This window comes from Hemiscyllium ocellatum, chromosome 20, assembly GCF_020745735.1.
Source record: "Hemiscyllium ocellatum isolate sHemOce1 chromosome 20, sHemOce1.pat.X.cur, whole genome shotgun sequence".
Lineage (NCBI taxonomy): Eukaryota > Metazoa > Chordata > Chondrichthyes > Orectolobiformes > Hemiscylliidae > Hemiscyllium > Hemiscyllium ocellatum.
The window spans coordinates 28914319-28935399 of NC_083420.1; the positions used below are offsets into that span (position 1 = coordinate 28914319).

General features: G+C 39.3%; 1 protein-coding gene across 1 annotated transcript in view; it reads left to right on the plus strand.

Annotated features, from left to right (window-relative positions):
• rgs11 (regulator of G protein signaling 11) overlaps window positions 1-21081 on the plus strand; it is a 130601-nt gene that overhangs the window by 68599 nt on the left and 40921 nt on the right. The window contains exon 9 of the mRNA XM_060840974.1: window positions 13291-13359. Coding sequence (XP_060696957.1) covers window positions 13291-13359 — 69 coding nt within the window. The remainder of the gene's footprint in view (window positions 1-13290; window positions 13360-21081) is intronic.

Consider the following 21081-nt stretch of genomic DNA (forward strand, 5'->3'; position numbering starts at 1 on the left):
AAAAGAATAGAAAATATGGACGTCAACAGGCACTCAGATCAATATGGTTTCCTCTGTGGTTATTCACAGAACTGAATAAAGGTTCTGAGGGTCACGTCCTTAATACAGTGCTTCCTAGTTTCAGGCCAAAAAACTGAAAGCATTAAAACAGCTTTTATCCACAGCTAAATAGGTTACATTGCCCAACGGGTGGTAATGGATCAAGAGCCACCAGATTAACGGCCTGAATGCGCTGGCATAAAGACATAGAGCTGTCCCTGGAGGAACAAAGTAAGCTGCTTTCATGCTGAAAGCTAACGCTTTTATCGATTGACAAAAAATATTTGTGATATATCCAGATAAATCTGCAACTTGGGCTCTGTTATAGATAAATCTGTAATTTAGAACAGCACCCAATACACTGTAGTTTTATGTTTATTGAGAAAAGACAGATGGACAAAATAAAATTCATATTGCATTGTGCATTAGTAAATGACCTTTTTCTGCTTTATTTCTCTGAAACATGTTAGCTACATTGCACAATGAATTACAATACTAGATCTCATGCCTGATACAACCTCACAGAAGCATACTTTGATTTCAATTGCATTCTGATCATAAGAGCTTTGTAAGGAGAAACTACAGAGAAAATGTACCATTCGGTAACAAAGACAAAGTGTTTCATAACTGCTAGGTGAATGATAAAATATCACAGAATGTAAAAGTAGACCGTTCGGCCCATTGAATTCCTGCAATTTCTTTTCTCTGCAAGTACATGGAAGTCAGAACATGGAAGCATTGAACCCAAATACTCTATGCTGGCATTTACCCAACTAGCATCAAATAATTCTAATTATGTTTAGCAATTCCATTGCCACACCTTTCATCATTTTCTTTTATCCATCTACCTCATCTTGAATCCTTCCATAGTTTCTGATAGACTGAAAGTGAAATTCACAACCTCGCAGTTTTTTTTATGCAAAGACATTGCTCTTGATCTCCTTCCAAATCACTTACAATTATTCCTGCATATTTGGTCCATAGTGTTCGAGCCTTCATGACTGCCTGCTTCTATTGACCTTATCCTGTCCCTGTATAATTTTAAGCACTTTCAATGTTTCACCTTATAATTTGCATTTCTAATGAAGAGACAGCATTTTTCATCTGTAAATGTTTGTACTTTATTATACCAAGTAACATGTAAATGAATTTCTGCTGTACTCTTAAAACCCAAATGCTTTTTCTGTGGTGTAGATACCAATAACACACACACTTCCCTGACTGAGGTTTAAATAAGATTCTATAAAGGCTAATCTTTATTCTGTTTGTTATGTTGGACACCTCTTACGACAAAATCTAGAAATCTGTTAGTTTGATAGGCCGCTGATATAGCTATGTTCCTGTCATTCATGTTTGAAGGACTGGAACCTCAAATCTCTTACATCTTCGACAACATCTAGTCATTGCTAAGCATCTCACGTTTTTCGCAAAGGATCTTATCTCACTTGCTGACATTGACTTCCATTTACCATTCTTTAGTCCACTCTCTCCCTAGTCAATGAATTCACTGTCTATTTTGATAACATGCGAACATCAACTTGCTGTCCATCTATAAAACTAGATCATTGATGTGCACTTTTGAGTTATGTCTTTTTTGAAATCTACACCGGACACCTCTGGCTACTTGCTCTAAGTTCATGGTCATTTTCACCCTCACTAAGATAATTGGAGTTTATACCCCTTCCCCAGCTGCATTGTTTTGCCCTAGTTGCCTTTGAAAAGAGTTGCTTCAACAGCAGTTTCGGTACAGAATTCTAAACAAAAATATCCAGGCCAATCATAAGTTTGTTGTTTGGTAATGAATTCAGGGATTTTTTTTTAAATTGATACTTTGGCTCTGCAACAAGGATTCAATATTTGTTCAGCTGTAATACTGCAAATGAAAGTCAAAGATAATTCAGTCAGGGGGATTGGGAGTATTGAAGGGCAGGGTTTAGATTTAGATTATATTTAAAACTTAAGGCAAAAAAATGTGGGAAAATACTGAATAAGGAAAATTACTCTAAAGCATGTTAAAAATTGAATTGAGAATATTAGCAAAAATGCAAAAAAAACTTTCTGTAGACATGCCCGTAAGAGAGCATGATCAAGATTTGTCAGAGCCAGTGTAAAATATTGTTTTTTTTTGACTCAGCAAAGGTGGTTGAAATGTAGGAGGTAACAAAAAGTGAAACAAAAGTCACTATGGCTCAATGACTGAGAACAAAGAGTCAAATCAGACTCGAAGTTAATTGTTACTCTCCACAGAGGCTGTAAGAACTGCTGAGTTTCTACAGCATTCGCTCTGTGACCCACATTTGCAGTATTTTGCCTTTATTCAAGCATTGTGGAAGTTATTTGAATTAAAGGTACATAACTTACAAGGATATGATATATTGTATCAAAACATCATTAGTAAAACGACAAAGAAATAATAAAGCTTGACTGTAATTTTCCAAATTTACGCTGAGGAAAATTATACAGAGATCTATAGAGTAGCTGGTAATTGCATCATTTTTATTTCTAAAAATGAAGAGAAATACATCATAAAGAATGAGACAACAGCTATTTCTATATGTTTATAGTTCATACTATGGCAAGAAATTATGAAGCACTTGGAGAAATAGGAGTGAAGAAGGAACAGCCAACATAGATTCTCAAACAGAAGGTTATGGGGGATAGATTTAGGATGTGGCTTAAATGGATTAAAAAGAAACATTTATTAAGTTGTTATGCTGGTCATATTAATAAAGAAATGGTTGGAAGGATAAACTTTCAACTAATAAGATCAGGCATATGGTAATTTACAAAGGTTTATGCCTCTTACTTACTGCAAAATAAATGGCCTGGACTTAAGGATTCAGCATAACATTAAAATTTGTTGATGTCACCAAATTGTGTCAAGGGCAGTGAAGTTCTAATGGGCATTTTGATCATGGCATCAGGTAGGTTATAGCAACGTAATTGCATGCCTGCACAATTGCTACTGTTATTTGACTTGAGATGAGAAAGTGACTTGATCAACATGACCAAAGATCATTGAAAGATCACAGGTTGTTTATATTGGTTAACACGTTTAGAAAAGAAAACAAATATTAATGCTGCTCTTCAACATAGTCAAACGCTACAAGGTACTTCATAACATTATTGAATAAAAATTTGACATGGAGTCATGAGGCATTAGAAGAGTTGACCAAAAGCTTTGAAAGAAAGAATGCTTTAAGGAACATCTTAAAGAAGGAGCGAAGCATAGAAAGGCCATGAGGTTCAGGGAAGAACTCTGGAGTTTAAGGCCTGGAAAGCAGAAAACATGGCTGTCGGTCCCATGATGGAATGATTAAAGTTGAAACCAAAAGACCATAAATGGAGGAGCAGCACAGAGGTTGCAGAGGTTTATTGGGCCAGAGGAAGCTACACAGATGAGGAGAGGTTAGGCCATTGAGGGATTTGAAAATAAAAGGAGCTGTAAAATTCTGCAAGTGTTTGTAGATGATTTAGTGCAAACTGGAGCATTATGGAAGATTTCAAGTTTAAGGAATGTGAAAGATGGGAAGACAGCCATCAGATATTAGTTATTGGATAAAGATACCCATCATCCATGCAGAAGATATGAACAGGAGGAGGTCATTTGACCCCTTGACGTTGCTGTGTTATTTCATATAATCATGGCTGACCATCAAATTCAACACTTTTAAACCTGCCATCCCTCTATATCCCTTGATCCCCTTAGCCACAGAAGGTATATCTACCTCCTTCTTGAAACCTCAATGTTTTGATAGTGAATTCCATAGGCTCACCACTCTCTGGGTGAATAAGTTTTTCCTCAACTCAGTCCTCAAAGGTTTACCCCTTATTCTTAAACTATGATCCCAGGTTCTGGACTCTCCCACCATTGGGAATATCCTATCTGCTCCTGTTGGAATTCTATATGTTTCCATGAGTTCTCCCCTCATTCTTCTAAACTCCAGTGAATACAATCCTAACTGACTCAACCTCTCCTCATGTGTCAGTCTTGCCATCTGAAGAATCAACTTGGTAAACCTTTGTTGCATTCTCTCTATAAAAATAACATCCTTCCTCAGATAAGAAGAAACCACAATTGCACGCAATATTCCAGATGTGGCTTCACCAATGCCCTGTATAATTTCGGTAAGACATTCTTGTTCCTGTACTAAAATCCTCTTGCTGTGAAGGCCAAGATACAGATTGCCTTTTCTACTGCCTGCTGCACCTGTCTGTTCACTTTCAGCGATTAGTGCATAAGGATGCTCAGGTCTTGTTGAACAATCCCCTCTCTCAATTCACAGCCAGTCAATAATCTGCCTTCCTATTTTTGATACCAAAGTGAATAAACCAACATTTATCTACATTTCAATATATTTGCCATGCATTTGCAGACTCAGCGTTGATCCAAACCATACTGCAACATCTCTGCATCCTCTTCACAGCTCAATCTTCCACCTAAGGTTCCACTTTCACGGAACTCTAGCAGGGCAGAAGTTAATATACTGTAAGGATTTAAGCTTGAATGTGTGATATGCTAACATGGCACAGAATACATCATCAAAGGAAGTGATGCAATGTCACATGATCTTGCTCTCTCTTGCAGACTCATGGCACAATTAAGCTGCAGCAAGACTTTTCTTACATAAAGTTCATGTTTTCCTTACCTCAGCAGACTCTGTATATACTCTTTAGCAGCACAACAAGACCCAGAATATTATATGGTGGCAGCAAGTGAAGGAACGATATGGAAAAGTCTCCACCATTATCGAAAAGCTGCGAGGAGGCTGCAGGCCCCAATCAAGCAGAAGCATGGCGGAAGTGGCGCCGAATATTTACAAGGTATCGCACAGCATCTGGCCCCCCTGTGAAGCCAGTCAGTGAGCAGGTCAGTATGCTCTTGTATGCAATGGTGGCTGTGCAAGTGATATCCTAAAAAGTCAGGCCAGGGATCAACGAAGAAAAAACTACATACAAGAAACTAATAAAACACTTGATGCCTACTCCAATCTGCGAAAAATTTACCATTATCAAGTGGGCTAACTTTAATAAGAGTACCCAGCAACAGGGGGATGTATTGATATTTTTTATCAAAAATCTGTGCAGATGTACGGAGAACTGTGAAAATGGCAGCTTGAACGAAGAACTAATCAGGGACAGAATTGTTGTCAGAGTCAGAGACGAAGCATTATCTGATCACTTGCAGTCAAGGGATCACTTAACACGAAAGGTAATTCAGCCAAGCAGACATGCTGAGGTCAGGAAGCAAAATCCATCGGAGATTCGGGGTGACAGGGAGAACCATATCCCAGAAATGACTGACTCAGTGGAGTGTGTTCAGGTTAAAAGCACAGAGCTGGCCACAAAATCACAGGGAAGCAAGAACAACATACAACACTACCCCAGCTAACTGCTAACGGTGTACCGTTTTTGCAACAAGGATCATTTCCAAGCCGAGTGTTGTAGAAAGTATCCTATACAAAATAAGCAAAAGGAGAAGCCTTTGAAAGGTAGCAAAATTCATGAAATAGAAAATAATAATGATATTAAGGTGCCATCCAGGGAACCAGGCAGAAACTTCTGGGATGCTGATATCCTAGTACTGTAGAGGGAAACAAGACATACTTTAAATTTGATATGGGTGATCTGTGGATGCTAAACCATGGTTGAAGGAAACTTCTCTTCACTTGTCCTGCAAAAAAACAATATGGGCCAGAAGAGTGCAATTCTTCAATATAGAGAAAGAAAAATCGCTGACATTTCTTTATCTGATCCTAAACCCGAGTTGTTCCCACTTTAAAAGGAAAACCTGTACTGACTTGCATCTGGTTTGCAGACTAGAGGAACTAGGATGCCAAAATCAGCCTAAAAACATCAAAACTGACATCCCACTGCCTTTCACAGGACTAAGAAAGCTGAAGAAAATGTACTTCATCATTGTAACTCTTGAACCAAAATCTTCTCTTGGCATTTCTCCACAGACAGATTTAGGAAGGCTGTACTCATTAGTTACAGGCTCATTGGTGGCTAGTCATGCTTACGGATGACTGGTAAATTCTTCTACTGTAGGGAAAAATGAAGCTATACTCATGTGCAGGACAATTGGATCATTCCTTTTCAAGCTTTTGTCTAGCTTTCTGGTTCATCACTCCATCCCAAAGGGTCATTATGCAAACATTTCAAACTCCCTGAAGGGGTGCCTCTCTGTGTGCTGTATAAACCATTATCAATTAGAATTGAAGGCCACAGATTGTGATGCCTGGAGATACTACATCAGGAATATTACAGAGAACATAGATTGAGCAAAGAACCACCATGATAGACAAAAAACGCTCAAGTGTCTGTTTACACCCAGAGAAGTTCCTCTTTCCGAAGGCACTGAAGGAGTTGACTCTGTGTTGAAGCAAGAGTTATTTCACATTGAACAGGAGCAAGAAGGTGGTGCTCAGAGAATGATCCCAGGACCAGACTCCCCGGACCTTTCAGAATCTGCACCGAATTTACATAGCTCAACAAAGCAATTGAACGTGAAGTTCATCTGTGGATGAGAAACGAGAAAGAGGAGACTGGACTTATTCTTAACAAAGAATGCAAGTTCTTATAGCTACCTTTTCAAATTCCTCCAATAATACAATAGACTGAGGATGGTGACATTTGATGAAACGCTAGACCATGTGCCCGGAAAGCAACAGACCACAGCAGATGCATTGTTCCGTCTCCATTTGTCAAGACCTGAACAAGGTGATACAGTTTTCATTGATGTGGTAGCAACCTTTACATTGATAGCAATCACTACTCCATTGGCAACAACTCTAACTGGGTGAATCAATATGCATAGAAATCTGATGAAAAATGTATTCACGTCAGCAAGAACTGCATCAAAGGACGGCCAATATACCTACCACATGATCCCATTCTCAACTACTAGTATGAAGAGAGAGGATACCTCCGTGTAATAAATTATTTACTTAATTATGACAAAAGATTGATTGATTATTTCAGGAGCCTGGGACTCAATTTACTGCAATGATTGTGCCGAGGACATCTGGGTATCACAAGAATTCAGGCCAGGGCAAGCTATTCTGTTCGATAGTCTTGTCTCTCAAAATTGAAAGAGATGATATCAAGGTGTATTACATGTGCTGGTCGTTGTTAAGAAGTAAGAGAACTGTTGGTTTAATCTTCCTTTCTCTCAAGGTTACGGGAACATCTAGGGATGGACTTCATTAAGCACAGAGGTAAAATGTCTTGAGGTCAGAAGCCATGTGCCACTCTAGATGGATAGAAATCAAGCAACTGCAGGGTCACGTGCCTGAAGAAATGATTGCATCGCTGAAGATGGTCTTTGCAACACATGGAATCCAACACTTTGTTACGTCAGAATATTTCATGAGTATTTCAAAGAATTCACAGCCTCATTTAGATTTGACCGTACTACCAGTTCAGCACGATATCCTCAAAGCAGCAGTAGGCTGAAAGAGGTATGTAGAGTGAAAGCATTATTGCCCACTCCTGCAACTCCACTCCAAAATGCTCAAAAACAATGCAAACGTCTCCTGGAGAGAAGACAAAACTTATTCCCTACTCTCCCATACACAGTCTTGCCAAGCTGGTGATTTGGAAAGATGAGGGAGAAAGAAGATCAGTACTCTTCCTATGTCGAACTATAACAAACATCACAAAGCATGCAATCGACTGGAGCTCTGATCAGGAGAGCCAGTTTGGATTAGAGACTAAGTTCGTAATGGACATGTTGGAATAGACACTACTTCCACAGACCTACCTCATTTGAAAGTGATACAGTGTGACAAAACAGTAGTTTCTACACAGCAGTCATCAACACAAACAGACCAGAGATCCAAATGATGACCTATTATTTAACCAGAATCATCTGTCAATTTTCCTTCTGCCCAAACAGAGTGTAGGAGATCAAGTAAAGGTCTCAGACATCCAATTTACCACCAATGGAGCTGAGAACACATTCTGTAGACTAGTAAAGCCACCAGAGCAGTTGTTCTTCTAAAATAGAAATGGAAGTCAGACTCCAGGAGGAGATATAAAATAACAGGTAGAATCAGAATCTTGGAGGGGTATGTAGTATTAGGAGTTAAGACTGATTGACACATTAATAACTCTGAGTACGTCATCACAAGAAATGAGGCAGTGTCACATAATCTTGCTCTTCCTTGCAGCCTCCTGGCAAGATCAAGTCACAGTGAGATAGAGTCATAGTGATGTACAGCATGGAAACAGACCATTCAGTCCAACCCAATCTAGTCCCACCTGCTAGCACCCAGCCCATATCCCTCCAAAGCCTTCCAATTCATATATCCATCCAAATGCCTCTTAAATGTTGCAATTGTACCAGCCTCCACCACTTCCTCTGGCAGCTCATTCTATACCCATACCACCCTCTGTGTGAAAATGTTGCCCCGTAGGTCTCTTTTATATCTTCCCTCTCTCACCCTAATCCTATGCCCTCTAGTTCTGGATTGGCCCACGCCAGGGAAAAAACTTTGCCTAGTTACCCTATCCATGCCCCTCATAATTTTGTAAACCTCTACAAGGTCACCCCTCAGCCTCCGATGCTCCAGGGAAAACAGCCCCAGCCTGTTCAGCCTCTTCCTATAGTTCAAATCTTCCAACCCTGGCAACATTCTTGTGAATCTTTTCTGAACCATTTCAAGTTTCACAACACCTTTCCGATAGGAAGGAGACCAGAATTGCATGCAATATTCCAACAGTGGCCTAACCAATGCCCTGTACAGCTGTAACATGACCTCCCAACTCCTGTACTCCATATTCTGACCAATAAAAGAAAGCATACCAAACACCTTCTTCACTATCCTACCTACCTGTGACTCCACTTTCAAGGAGCTATGACCCTGCACTTCAAGGTCTCTTTTGTCAGTAACACTCCCGAGGACCTTACCATCAAGTGTATACGTTCTGCTAAGATTTGCTTTCCCAAATTGCAGCACCTCGCATTTATCTGAATTAAACTCCATCTGCCACTTCTCAGCCCATTGGCCCATCTGGTCCAGATCCTGTTGTAATCTGAGGTACCCTTCTTCGCTGTCCACTACACCTCCAATTTTGGTGTCATCTGCAAACTTACGAACTGTACCTCTTATACTCGCATCCAAATCATTTATGTAAATGACAAAATGTAGAGGACCCAGAACCGATCCTTGTGGCACTCCACTGATCACAGGCCTCCAGTCTGAAAAACAACCCTCCACCACCAACCTCTGTCGTCTACCTTTGAGCCAATTCTGTATCCAAATGGCTAGTTCTCCCTGTATTCCATGAGATCTAACCTTGCTAATCAGTCTCCCATGGGGAACCGTGTCGAATGCCTTACTGAAGTCCATATGAATCACTTCTACTGCTCTGCACTCATCAATCCTCTTTGTTATTTCTTCAAAAAACTCAATCAAGGATGTGAGACATGATTCCCCATGCACAAAGCCATGTTGACTATCCCTAATCAGTCCTTGCCTTTCCTTGCATGTACATCCTGTCCCTCAGGATTCTCTCCAACAACTTGCCCCCCACCGAGGTCAGGCTCACTGGTCTATCATTCCCTGGCTTGTCTATACTGCCCTTCTTAAACAGTGGCACCACATTTGTCAACCTCCAGTCTTCCGGCACCTCACCTGTGACTATCAATGATACACATGTTTCAGCAAGAGGTCCAGCAATCATTTCTATAACTTCCCACAGAGTTCTCAGGTACATCTGATCATGTCCTGAGGATTTATCCACCTTTACCCATTTCAAGACATCCAGCACTTCCTCCTCTGTGTAATCTGGACATTTTGCAAGATGTCACCGTCCATTTCCCTACAGTTTATATCTTCCATATCATTTTCCACAGTAAATACTGATGCAAAATACTCATTTACTATCCCCCCCATTTTCTGCGGCTCCACACAAAGGCCTCCTTGCTGATCTTTGAGGGACCCTATTCTCTTCCTAGTTACCCTTTTGTCCTTAATGTATTTGTAAAAACTCTTTCGATTCTCCTTAATTCTATTTGCCAAAGCTATCTCATGTCCCCTTTTTGGCCTCGTGACTTTTCCCTTAAGTTCACTCCTACTTCCTTTATACTCTTCTAAGGATTCACTCGATCTATCCTGTCTATACCTTATATATGCTTCCTTCTTTTTCTTAACCAAACCCTCAATTTCTTTAGTCATCCGGCATTCCCTATACCTACCAGCCTTTCCTTTCACCCTGGCAGGAATATACTTTCTCTGGATTTTCATTATCTCATTTCTGAAGGCTTCCCATTTTCCAGCCATCCCTTTACCTACGAACATCTGCCCCCAATCAGCTTTCAAAAGCTCTTGCCTAATACCGTCAAAATTGGCCTTTCTCCAATTTAGAACTTCAACTTTTAAATCTGGTCTATGTTTCTTAAACAAAGTTAATCTTTTCCTTACATCAGCCATCCATGTAAATGTTCTTTATCAGCACAATGAAACCAGGAATATTATGTTTGGAATATTGTGCTTGATCTCAGTTTCAATGAACTGGCTATGGGGCACATGATGAGGGAAATAAAGGTACATTTAGCCAAAGCCTTATCTTCTACTTTTTGCCCACCATTCTCCTTTCTGAACTGTGTATTTGACACCAGGTGATCAGTTCTGATAAATAATCTAATGACCACTGAAAGGAGCTGCCAAAGAGATGCTGGGGTTTGTCAGGGTGTTACTGCAGCCCAGAAAGAATCTGTACAACAAGAAGAAACAATCTAATTAGAATAAAGAATAACTTCCCTGTTATGAGTCACAACTTTCTTGTGAAAAGTGTAAGAACTGAGTAAATTATTGGCTTTGGGGTTGCAGCATCTGTCAGTGAGGACAAAAAAGTGAAACAGCAATATAATTTAGATTCCTTTCATGGATATTTGGATGAATTTTAAAAAAAGTTATTTTGGTACAGTGTTTTGACTGTAACTGTATTAATGTTCAAGTCAACTGCATATATTGCTAAAGTTGCTCCTGGTTTCATACTCCTCTACCATTAGCTCTCTTTAACAATTCCCGTTTCAAACCCCCCAACTGTCTGAATCATTCTCAAAATATTGAATGAATTGTTCGCATTTAAATGGCTGTGTTATGTTTATTAGAAATGGAATTTTCTAGTGACCAACATGAGGACTTTTTCAATAAACATGAGCATTTTCTTCTCCAAAATGAAAGTGAAACATATAACAGATGACTGGAGATTCTGGATCATGTAATAGATCTCCAGCTCCTCACTTGTAATTCAAACCAAAATACAACAAGGACATTGCTTAGATAACATAGGGAGCAATTTAATAGTAATTTGTAGCCCTTTCTGTCAAACAAACCTCCTCTGTCCCACTGCACCAGTCACCAAATCAATTACTTTCAATCTCTGGGCTATTCATACTCATTAAACCAACAACAACATTTTTACTGGTGAGGAATTCAGAAAGCTAACTTTGTTTTTGAAGTTATTCATTATTAGAGTGCAGTTAATTTGTCACTTCCTTTCAACATCTATTTCCCTACAGTTTATATCTTCCATATCATTTTCCACGGTAAATACTGATGCAAAATACTCAGTTAGTATCTCCCCCATTTTCTGCGGCTCCACACAAAGGCCGCCTTGCTGATCTTTGAGGGGCCCTATTCTCTCCCTAGTTACCCTTTTGTCCTTTAATGTATTTGTAAAAACTCTTTGGATTCTCCTTAATTCTATTTGCCAATGCTATCTCATGTCCGCTTTTTGGCCTCATGATTTCTCCCTTAAGTGTACTCCCACTTCCTTTATACTCTCCTAAGGATTCACTCGATCTATCCTGTCTATATGTATAGAAAAGTTGTGGCATGGAAATCGGGTACATAATCCATCATGTCAGCACCCAAGAAAAACCAACCTCCCATTCTAATCCCAACTTCCAACTCCTAATCTATAGCTCTGCAGTTACAGCATTTCAGCTGCAGATCTAGACACCAATTTAAATGAGTTCAGGGTTTGATTTCTGCCTCCATCATTACACCAGGAATCAAATTCCAGACACTCCCTACCCTCTGGGTGAAAATGTTTTCTACTGTCCCCTCTAATTCTTTTAACAATCACCTGATTTGACATTAAATTGTATTTAATACCTAATACACCAATGAGAGCCCCATTTAAAACGTAAGTGAATTGATATTGCCTCTTGAAAATGGACAAGTCATTTATGTGGTCACTGCACAGATCGATGAGCATTAATTTTGCTTGAATCTCAACAGCCGGTTTCTATATGCCACTGTATGTTAGCAATAGGCTTACCTCCTTTTCAAATGTAGAATCTAACTAATTTCTAGTTGGCAGATTTTTCTGCAGAAGAAACATGGCTGGTCAACCTTTTGACATTCAGTGACAATATTTAGGACCAGGATTTTATATTTTGAGAGTCAGGATGAAATGGGGTTCCAACCATGCACTACATTGGGAGCAGTCACTTGCAATGAATTTGCCTGAGTTGGCCAATTAATGGCCAGAGGGCACACTCGCCAACCAAATAAGGACAGTGGGTGTGTTCTCAATGCCACAATGCTCATTGTAATGCCTCCAGAGCAGGAAGCGCCATATCTACCATTGTCCTCCTGGCAGCTGGCCTGTTCCAAGCTCTTCTACCTTGAGGTTCTCATAGGCAATCCCAGTTGGCTTCTGACAATTGGTCTTGATCGGTCTATGTCTTACCTTAACTGGCTTGTGGCCTCTTCTGAGGAGTCATTCCTTCTCCCACTCCTGGCTCTGGGAAGATGGCCTGAGAATGGGGTGGTATCAACAAATCAATTGCTGGCCAGCATTACAAAATATTGCACCCACCTACCTCATTTCTCACCCCCATATTGGGCCAAGGTTTGATCCAAGATATGTTGCGACTGATTAGCATTTGGACATGGGTTGCGACATACTACAAAATTGGAAAACTAAACTTGATCAATATGAGGCTAAGCGTTAATGCTGGAACTGCGGGTCTAACAAAGGAATGATCTTCAAGGGGCTTTTATATCTGAAAATTGTACATTACTGTTTTAGAAATTCTTGTGTTCACAAATTCTAAAATCAAGTCCAGGTTGTTACTTTGAATTTTGGTGGTTTGTTTTGTGATTTGCAAAAATCTGTGAACTCTTTTACAGTTTACAATTCTTCCCAGATTAAATGCTGAAAGAATGCATGTGCTATTTGGCATTGTATTTAAAATAATTTTCTAAGGACATTAATATCTATTTCCAGCCTGGAGCAATAAATATCATGGAATCGACCCCAAAAGGAAGTAACATCCATACGACAAAGGTCACGTTGGTAAGTATGTTATTTTCAATATTCTTCTAAATTAACATTGCACATGGCATTGAAAAATGGTCAACCCAGTTCAATTCCATTTGGAAGTTAGAATTGAATCTGCATCCACTGTCCTTACAGGTTATGAATTCCAACCACAATGTACATTTTTTAAAAAATTCATCTCCCCTGTTCCATTTGTCAATTTTTGTTATATCTGTATCCTTTTGGTTCTTATAGGTTTTTCTCTCTCTTTGTTCTTGTTATAATTTGAATACCTATTAATTCTTCCTTTCACATTCTCTATTCTCAAGAGACAACAATTACAGTTAATCTCTGTACTGAGCTGAAACCCTCAAACATAGTACCACTTCATCAGTTTTCTCTTCATGCTTTGCTATCACCTTTTTTAAAATTAATCTCCGTACTTCTTCATACACATATCTTGTAAATATTCCTGACATCAGATGATGGATGCCCCAGTCCCAGGCCAATCTGTCAGTGGCACACCAAGAATATTTTAAAACAAAGCCTTCACACATTTCTGTTATTTCTATAAATTCTCCAAACCTTCTCTCTTCCCAGAGTGCGCTCATTGACTCCATGACAAATAAAACTGCTCAAGCTCTTCCTCCCAAGTTACCTGCTGCCTTTCAACCCAAACTTCCACTCTGTCCTTTGCACATTCAACTTCCTCTCTATTCAATTATGCCCTGCCAACACACATACACTAGAAGTTTTGCACACATTCCCTCCATTTCGCACCCAAACTTGAGTAGATGTTTTCCTGAAAAAGAGTAAGCAGCTCTTTGAGCACTATCTCAAGGATTCACCTCTAGTGAGATTCATTACCACAGGAGATTGGAAGAGCTGTCTTAAAAACTCAGTCCCATGATATTCAAGGTGCAGTGCGTACCTCTGGCCGAGAGTAATCTCTTACTTAATAACATAATTGATCTCTTTCCTAAGTAATCAGATCGCAAATCTGCCTACAAATGTCAAATAACTTCAGAGATTTATGGAGGACTTGAACACATTAAGTCCTCAAGCGCGTGTCTTCATGAGAGAAACATGAAAGTACACCTCACCTCTCACTGTTAAACCATTTATATTTTAACAGTGAGGAACACTAAAGGAGATGGTGTAATTAAAAATCTTGTCCTGCTGGTATCTGTTTGCTGTACTCATAGTGCATGAGGCAACATGTTGATTATTTCAAATTTAATATTCACTTGAAAGAAGCCAATTAAATGTCATATAAGTACCTCTTATTATTTCTCAAAACTAAAACCTCATTCATATGTTGAGATATTGATAAAAGAAATCTTTTCAGTACAAATCTTACTTGGATCATCTGCTCATCCCATATATCTCCAAAAATTATACATACATTAAAAAATCATTGAATTATATCTTAGAATTTAATTTGGCCAGGTTTTGCTATCAAAATTGTGAGTCAGCTAATGACACTCCATGTTATTTGAATAAATGGACATGCGAATTCAGGTGAGAGGCAATGCCCCATTAACTCCAATTTTCAAAGGTTGCTTAGCCACTTCAGGAGAGTTACTATGTTAGTTCAGCTCAAATGTGAATGAAAGACAAACAAAAAGTGGGTTGCTCTTCAGAGGGTCCGTGCAGACTTGATCTGCTGAATGGCCTTTTTCCACACTGTAGAGAATCTATTATTCTATGTGGTGACATTACAATTCTCATTGAATCATACAGTAGTGAAGAGGTCCTTCAGCCCATCAAGTCTGTACTGCCAAAATAAGACTACTACCTCCACTAGTCCCTGTTTCCCACAATTCAAGTACTCATCCAAGCACTTCTTGAAGATCATGATGTTTCCCTCCTTAAATACCCTTCCAGTCAGTGAATTCCAGAACCCCGCCATCCCCAAAAATGAAAAATATTTTCCTCAAATCCTATCCTGCATCGTGCCTTAAAGTTATCCCCATTGTTGTTCACCCTTCAATTAAGGAGAACATGCGCTGTCAATGACCTTCATAATCATATACACCTGTATCCGTCTTTCCTTAAGCTCCTCTCCTCCAAATAAAACAATTTAAGATTATCCAGCCACTCTTCAGAGGTGAAATACTCCATACCAAGCAACACCCTGGTGAATCTCCCCTGCACCCTTTCTAGTGCATTCACATCCTTCCTACAGTGAGCCGACCAAAACTACACGCAATACTCCAGCTGTGGCTTAGTGAAAGTTCTGTACAGCTCTGACATGACCTCCCCACTTTAATAGTCCATGCCATAATAGATAAAGGCAAGATATTTCAGAAATTAAAATGGATATCAAAAGGGCTTTCTTTATTTATCTTACCATACATTTGGTAGGCTTTGTATATTCCTATTTACTTTGGTTAAAAATAGATTATACTACTGTACTGTGATTTGTGATCCATTTCGTTAAACTCTGACATAAGTGCTTGGCACCTGTTGTGCAGTCCCTCCAAGAGATGCAGGCAAGTATACTGATTCTTAAAACAATAACCATAAGCATCAAATAATAAGCTTTAAAATCACACCACACAATCAAAACTCAGTTGCTTACATAAAAAGAATCAACATTCGCCAAAGAAAATGCAAGAAACTCTGATTTCATCCCATCATGTTTTCAGCCTGATCATGTCTTTAGAAACCTTTCTCTCTTGTTCAGGCTGCTACATTTCTTTTGTTCTCCTCTCATTCTGTCCCTCATATTTCATGGGGCGGTGGATATTTCCAACTTGCTACCCTGATGATTGCAGAGCAGTGCCCATTATTGAAATGACTGAAGTTTTACTTCCATTGAATGAATAAAATGAAGATCTGTTAGTATGAGTTTGACTGCAGAGGAAATTTCATCTGTTGTGGCAATGCATACGTTATCTCCTGTAATGTAAGAAACCAGGCAGCATGGTATTAAAGAACCTAAAAGACATTTACTAAAACTAACATTTAGGTTAATACCTTACATTCCTCAGGCACATGAGTATCGGGTAAAATATTAAACTAATAGTTTGTAACAGAGAAACATATTTCCAGTAGAGTGTCACGCTTTAAATGATCCAAGTTAAGATGAAGGATAAGATATTTGTACCTTTAGGTCACATGTTATGACGCAGTGATGATATTGAACGTGAGACATAACATAACTGAAATATCTCCACAGAGCCCAATATTCCATCACCCTTTATATACATGTGGAGAGTCCTTGATGCTGATCTGGCTCCCTCAGGGCCAGCTCTCAGAGTGAAAAGCATATCTGACACTCCTGTTTATCTGTCAGCCAGAGCTCTCTGAACCAGATTAACAGCCCCAATCAGAAACTTTTATTCTATGAGGTCCACCTGACTGACCTCATTACAATCACTACAATAGCATCACCCTTTTTACAAAGGTCAAAACATATCCCAAACAGGTATACATGAGTGTACATAAACATGCATTGGCAGATCAATAATTATACCAACAGGTAAAACCATGCTTAGCAGCCTAAAGTTTCAATGTTGGTGTGATGCTTTAGAGATTGACAACTTGTCCTAACCTGTTGATCATGTACTCACCTCACTTCTCTATTGCATTTGTTTGACATCTTGCATGTCTACCTGCTGGCTGCTGTCACCCAATATCACTACTGTCAGAGTGTTCCTCTGTAATCTCTTTCTGCAGGATTGGTGTACCATAACATTCATTTGAGCTGATTTCTGATCCTTTGCAATGTAGCACCATGATCACCAATGATCTGGACTGGTTTTATATTTTGGAAACTCTTTCTGGTATCCTAATATTTTAAAATCTATTTCCAACTCTCACTCTCTGACCACTGCACAACTTTGGTAGATCTCTTTCTAGTTGCTCATCAGGTATCTCTTTCATTCTTCTCTGTCTTTGAAGAAGAATGTCCTGTGACTCAGAATGGTTAGAAAATTGCTTATCTGGCAACGTCATTCTCTTTGCCTTCTGTTCATAAGTTGTGCTGGGGATGGTAATCCCTTGTCCAATGTATTGCAAGGAAGTACAGCAATGCAATGCAAGATTAATGTTTTGTTGCTCAATCCTTATTAATTTGATGGTGCTACTATACTGCTTCAGTGTGAATCATGGCTTGTTTTTTATTCACTCATGGGACATGGGTATCACTGGCTGGCCAACATTTATTGCACATTTCTAGTTGCCTTTGAAATGAATGGCTTGCTAGGCCATTTCAGAGTCTGGATAGTTGAAAGTCAACCATCATTGTTGTGGATCTGGAGTCACATGTAGGCCAGGCCAGGCGAGGCGAGGATAGTAGAGTTCCTTCCCTGAAGGACATTAATGAACTAGATGGGTTTTTCCAACAAACACTGATTTCATCATCATCAGTGTATTCTTAATTCTAGATTGATGTTAAGTTCAAATTCCACCATCTGCCATGGAGAGATTCAAACCCAAGTTCCCAGAACATTACCTGAGTTTCTGGATTAATAGTTTCGCTATAATATCACAAGGCCATTGCCTCTCCTTTGTGATATGGGTCCCACTCCACTTAAAATGGTTTGCCAGTGTTGTCAATATGCTTGTTGAGTTGCAAAATCATCAAACAATGGCCATTTACAAACGTAATCTGTCATAAGGTTGTAGTCTTCCCCGTGCACTGTGAATAAGTTTGTTGTTACATTTGTCCAAAGTGTGGATAGGATGGTCATGTGGATGTAGATGTGAATGTCCACTGCTAGGGTTGATATGCTCAGCATGCCTCACGTGAATTCATAAGTCATTGAATGTCCAGATTCATCCCTTGCCAGTATAGAGATTCACGTGCTCACTGTCTTGTGTGCTCAATACTCATGTGTCCCTAATGTAACATTGACATCTTGGTACAATGTTTTTGGGGTTAGGACCTGTTGCCCTTTTAAATGATTTGTTGAGATATACCAAGTTCATCTGCGTCTGGGCAAAATGAATGAAGCTACTCAGGTACTTCTTTCGTACTGTTAGGCCAACCCTTGGTAATGAATTTCTGCAATTCTAGTGGTTGTTCATGGTTGTCAGGTGCCAGTTATAACTGTTTACACTGACTATAGCCAAAATGTAACAAATCAACATCAAGAAAATTTTCAACTTCTAGTCAAGAGCATGGAAGTGTAGATCAAGAGGAACATGTTGGTCTTTGTGTGAGTTGATTAATCTGCTCAGCATGTAATCATCCTGGCACTTGGCTTGCATCTCACATCAAAGTCATATCCTTGACTGATTCAGTTGCATCATTTGTTCTTCCATGTTTGATGTAGTGTGAATCTCATCAATTGTGACAACACCAAGATCAGTGCATTACTGATATTCCTACCACTGCTGGGCCATTGATATCTATAGGTAGAAGATTTTGACATGACAAAATGAACTTGCAAATTGGCACAGTAGTGTGATTCTGCCAATGCATGAAATTGGTGTTCCGTTATATGCTGTGAGATGGTCTCTTTTTGGTAGTACCATGGAGTGCCATTTACTGAGGTGCATGTCTTTCAGGATGAGCATTGGCTGCCATGCCACTGTCCTGTCTTTTCAGGATATTGATATTAATGATTGTAAAGTTTGCTGATTGCCTTATACCATTGACAGGGTATATGGGCTTAACAATATACAAAGCTTGTTTATCTTCTGAAATTCACCTTTCTCTTGATTCTCTCTGAATCTCATTGACATGATTGCCTTTGTGATTCATTCTTAACACTTATCTTGCTGCCAGTACTGTGGTGTTGTACCATCTTGTTGATCACCAGTGTTTTGTTCTGAGGTTTGGCTTTGCCACTGGAACCATATTTCCTGCATATGCATGCCCAATGTCCCTTGGTGTCGTATACTTTACAGGTATCAAGAATAACTGGACAGGGTTTGGGTCAATGCAATAAACCACATTTGTTACTCAGTTTGTTGGCTTGATGCATTTCACTGACCATAGTGTACCAAAAGCATGGAATTGTTGGCCTGCTAATATAGCTTTGCACTTAGGTCTATCCTCACATAATGTGTAAATGGAATGGTTCTTTCTCTTGTCCTAAAGACTTTAAGTGTTGTAGTGGCAATGACTAACTCACAAAGCCTCTCTGATCATACCCCTTTGGAAATATCATCCCTATTTTCTTTGCTGATGCATCTTCCAACAAACTGGTCAATAGACTCTTGGAGTTTGCGTCTGTCTCACATGAGTTGGAATCCATTAATCATGAAATTAATTCTTCGTTTGAGCTGATCTTCAACAACCTTTCTGATCTTTCCTGGATTTTTTTAAATACCCATGGGAAAGACTGGATGCGTTAATTCTACTAAATCCCTCCTTGCCAATGGAAGCATGATTTTTAGAGATCACTGGTGTGTGTTGCTTACTTCTTGTCAATGCAGATTAAAAACTTCTTCCTCAAGAACACTGACTTTGCAGGAGATTTTATTAGAAAACGTTATTTGGGAACAGAGCATTCTTGTTCCAAACTTCTGAATGGCACTGTGTTGCAGTTGAAAAGTACATTTTGTGCTTTTTGTTCATTTTTTCTCATTCCTTTTAATTAAAGCTATATTAGAAATGATCTTTTCTGAAAAAAACTTATATGCTGACTTAAACTACTTTTTGCACTTTTCTTGGTCATTAATACTGATCTGCAGATCTGTACAACTCTCTATGCTCAACAAAACTGATGCTGCTGAAGGGTGGAAAATTCTCCCTTTGTCTGGATTCTTTGTTGTCCAGAGTTATTGTCCAGTTGATCTTCAGTTAGTTTTCTGAATATCTACTACCAAGATATTGGAGTGGTTTATGGATGGTCATGACTCCAACAATGACGTCAGTTTGCCTCCAACAGGGAGTTTCTTCTTGATTTGGCAATACTTGGGTTCTCTCTGTAACATAAGACAATGGATTTGGATATGGTGGTATTTAAAATTCTAATAGACATGTATTACAAATAACTGTTAAGTATAAACATTACATTCCTCAGGCACATAAGTGTCTCAATAAACATTAAGCTATTAGTTAACAACAGAGGAGCCTGCTCTGTAGTATGTCATGCTTCTAATGCTCTGAGGAAAGATTGTTTAAGATCTTTACATCCCTTAGGTGACATAATGTTTTGAGCATTTCTTTTTAAAGGTGTATTGAAGAACTAACCATGATCCATAACCCAACAGTAATTTGTATAACATGCATCTAGTGTATAAATCACAGAAACATAGAAGATACGTGCAGGAGTAGGCCATTCAGCCCTTCGAACCTGCACCACCATTCATTACAGTCGTGGTTGATCATGCAATCTCAGTATCCCATGCACGCTTTCTCTCAATACCCCTTGATCTCTTTAATTGCAAGGGCTACATCCAGCTCCCTCTTGAATATATCTAATGAACTGGCCCCAACAACTTTGTGGAAGAGAATTCCACAGGTTCACAACGCTGCGTGAAGAAATTCCTCATCTCAACCTGAATGGCTTACCCCTTATTTTTAGACTGTGACCCCTAGTTCTGGATGTCCCAACATCGGGAACATACTTCCTGCACCTAGCTTGTCCAGTCCCTTCAGGATTTTATATGTTTCTATGAGATCCCCCCCCTCCCCCGCTTAGTCTTCTATATTGCAGGGAGTACAAGTCCAGTCGATCTAATCTTTCTTCATATGTCAGTCCTACCATCCCATGAATCAGTCAGGTGAACCTTCGCTGGACTCCCTCAATAGCAAGAATGTCCTTTCTCATACTAGAAGACCAAAACTGCACTCAT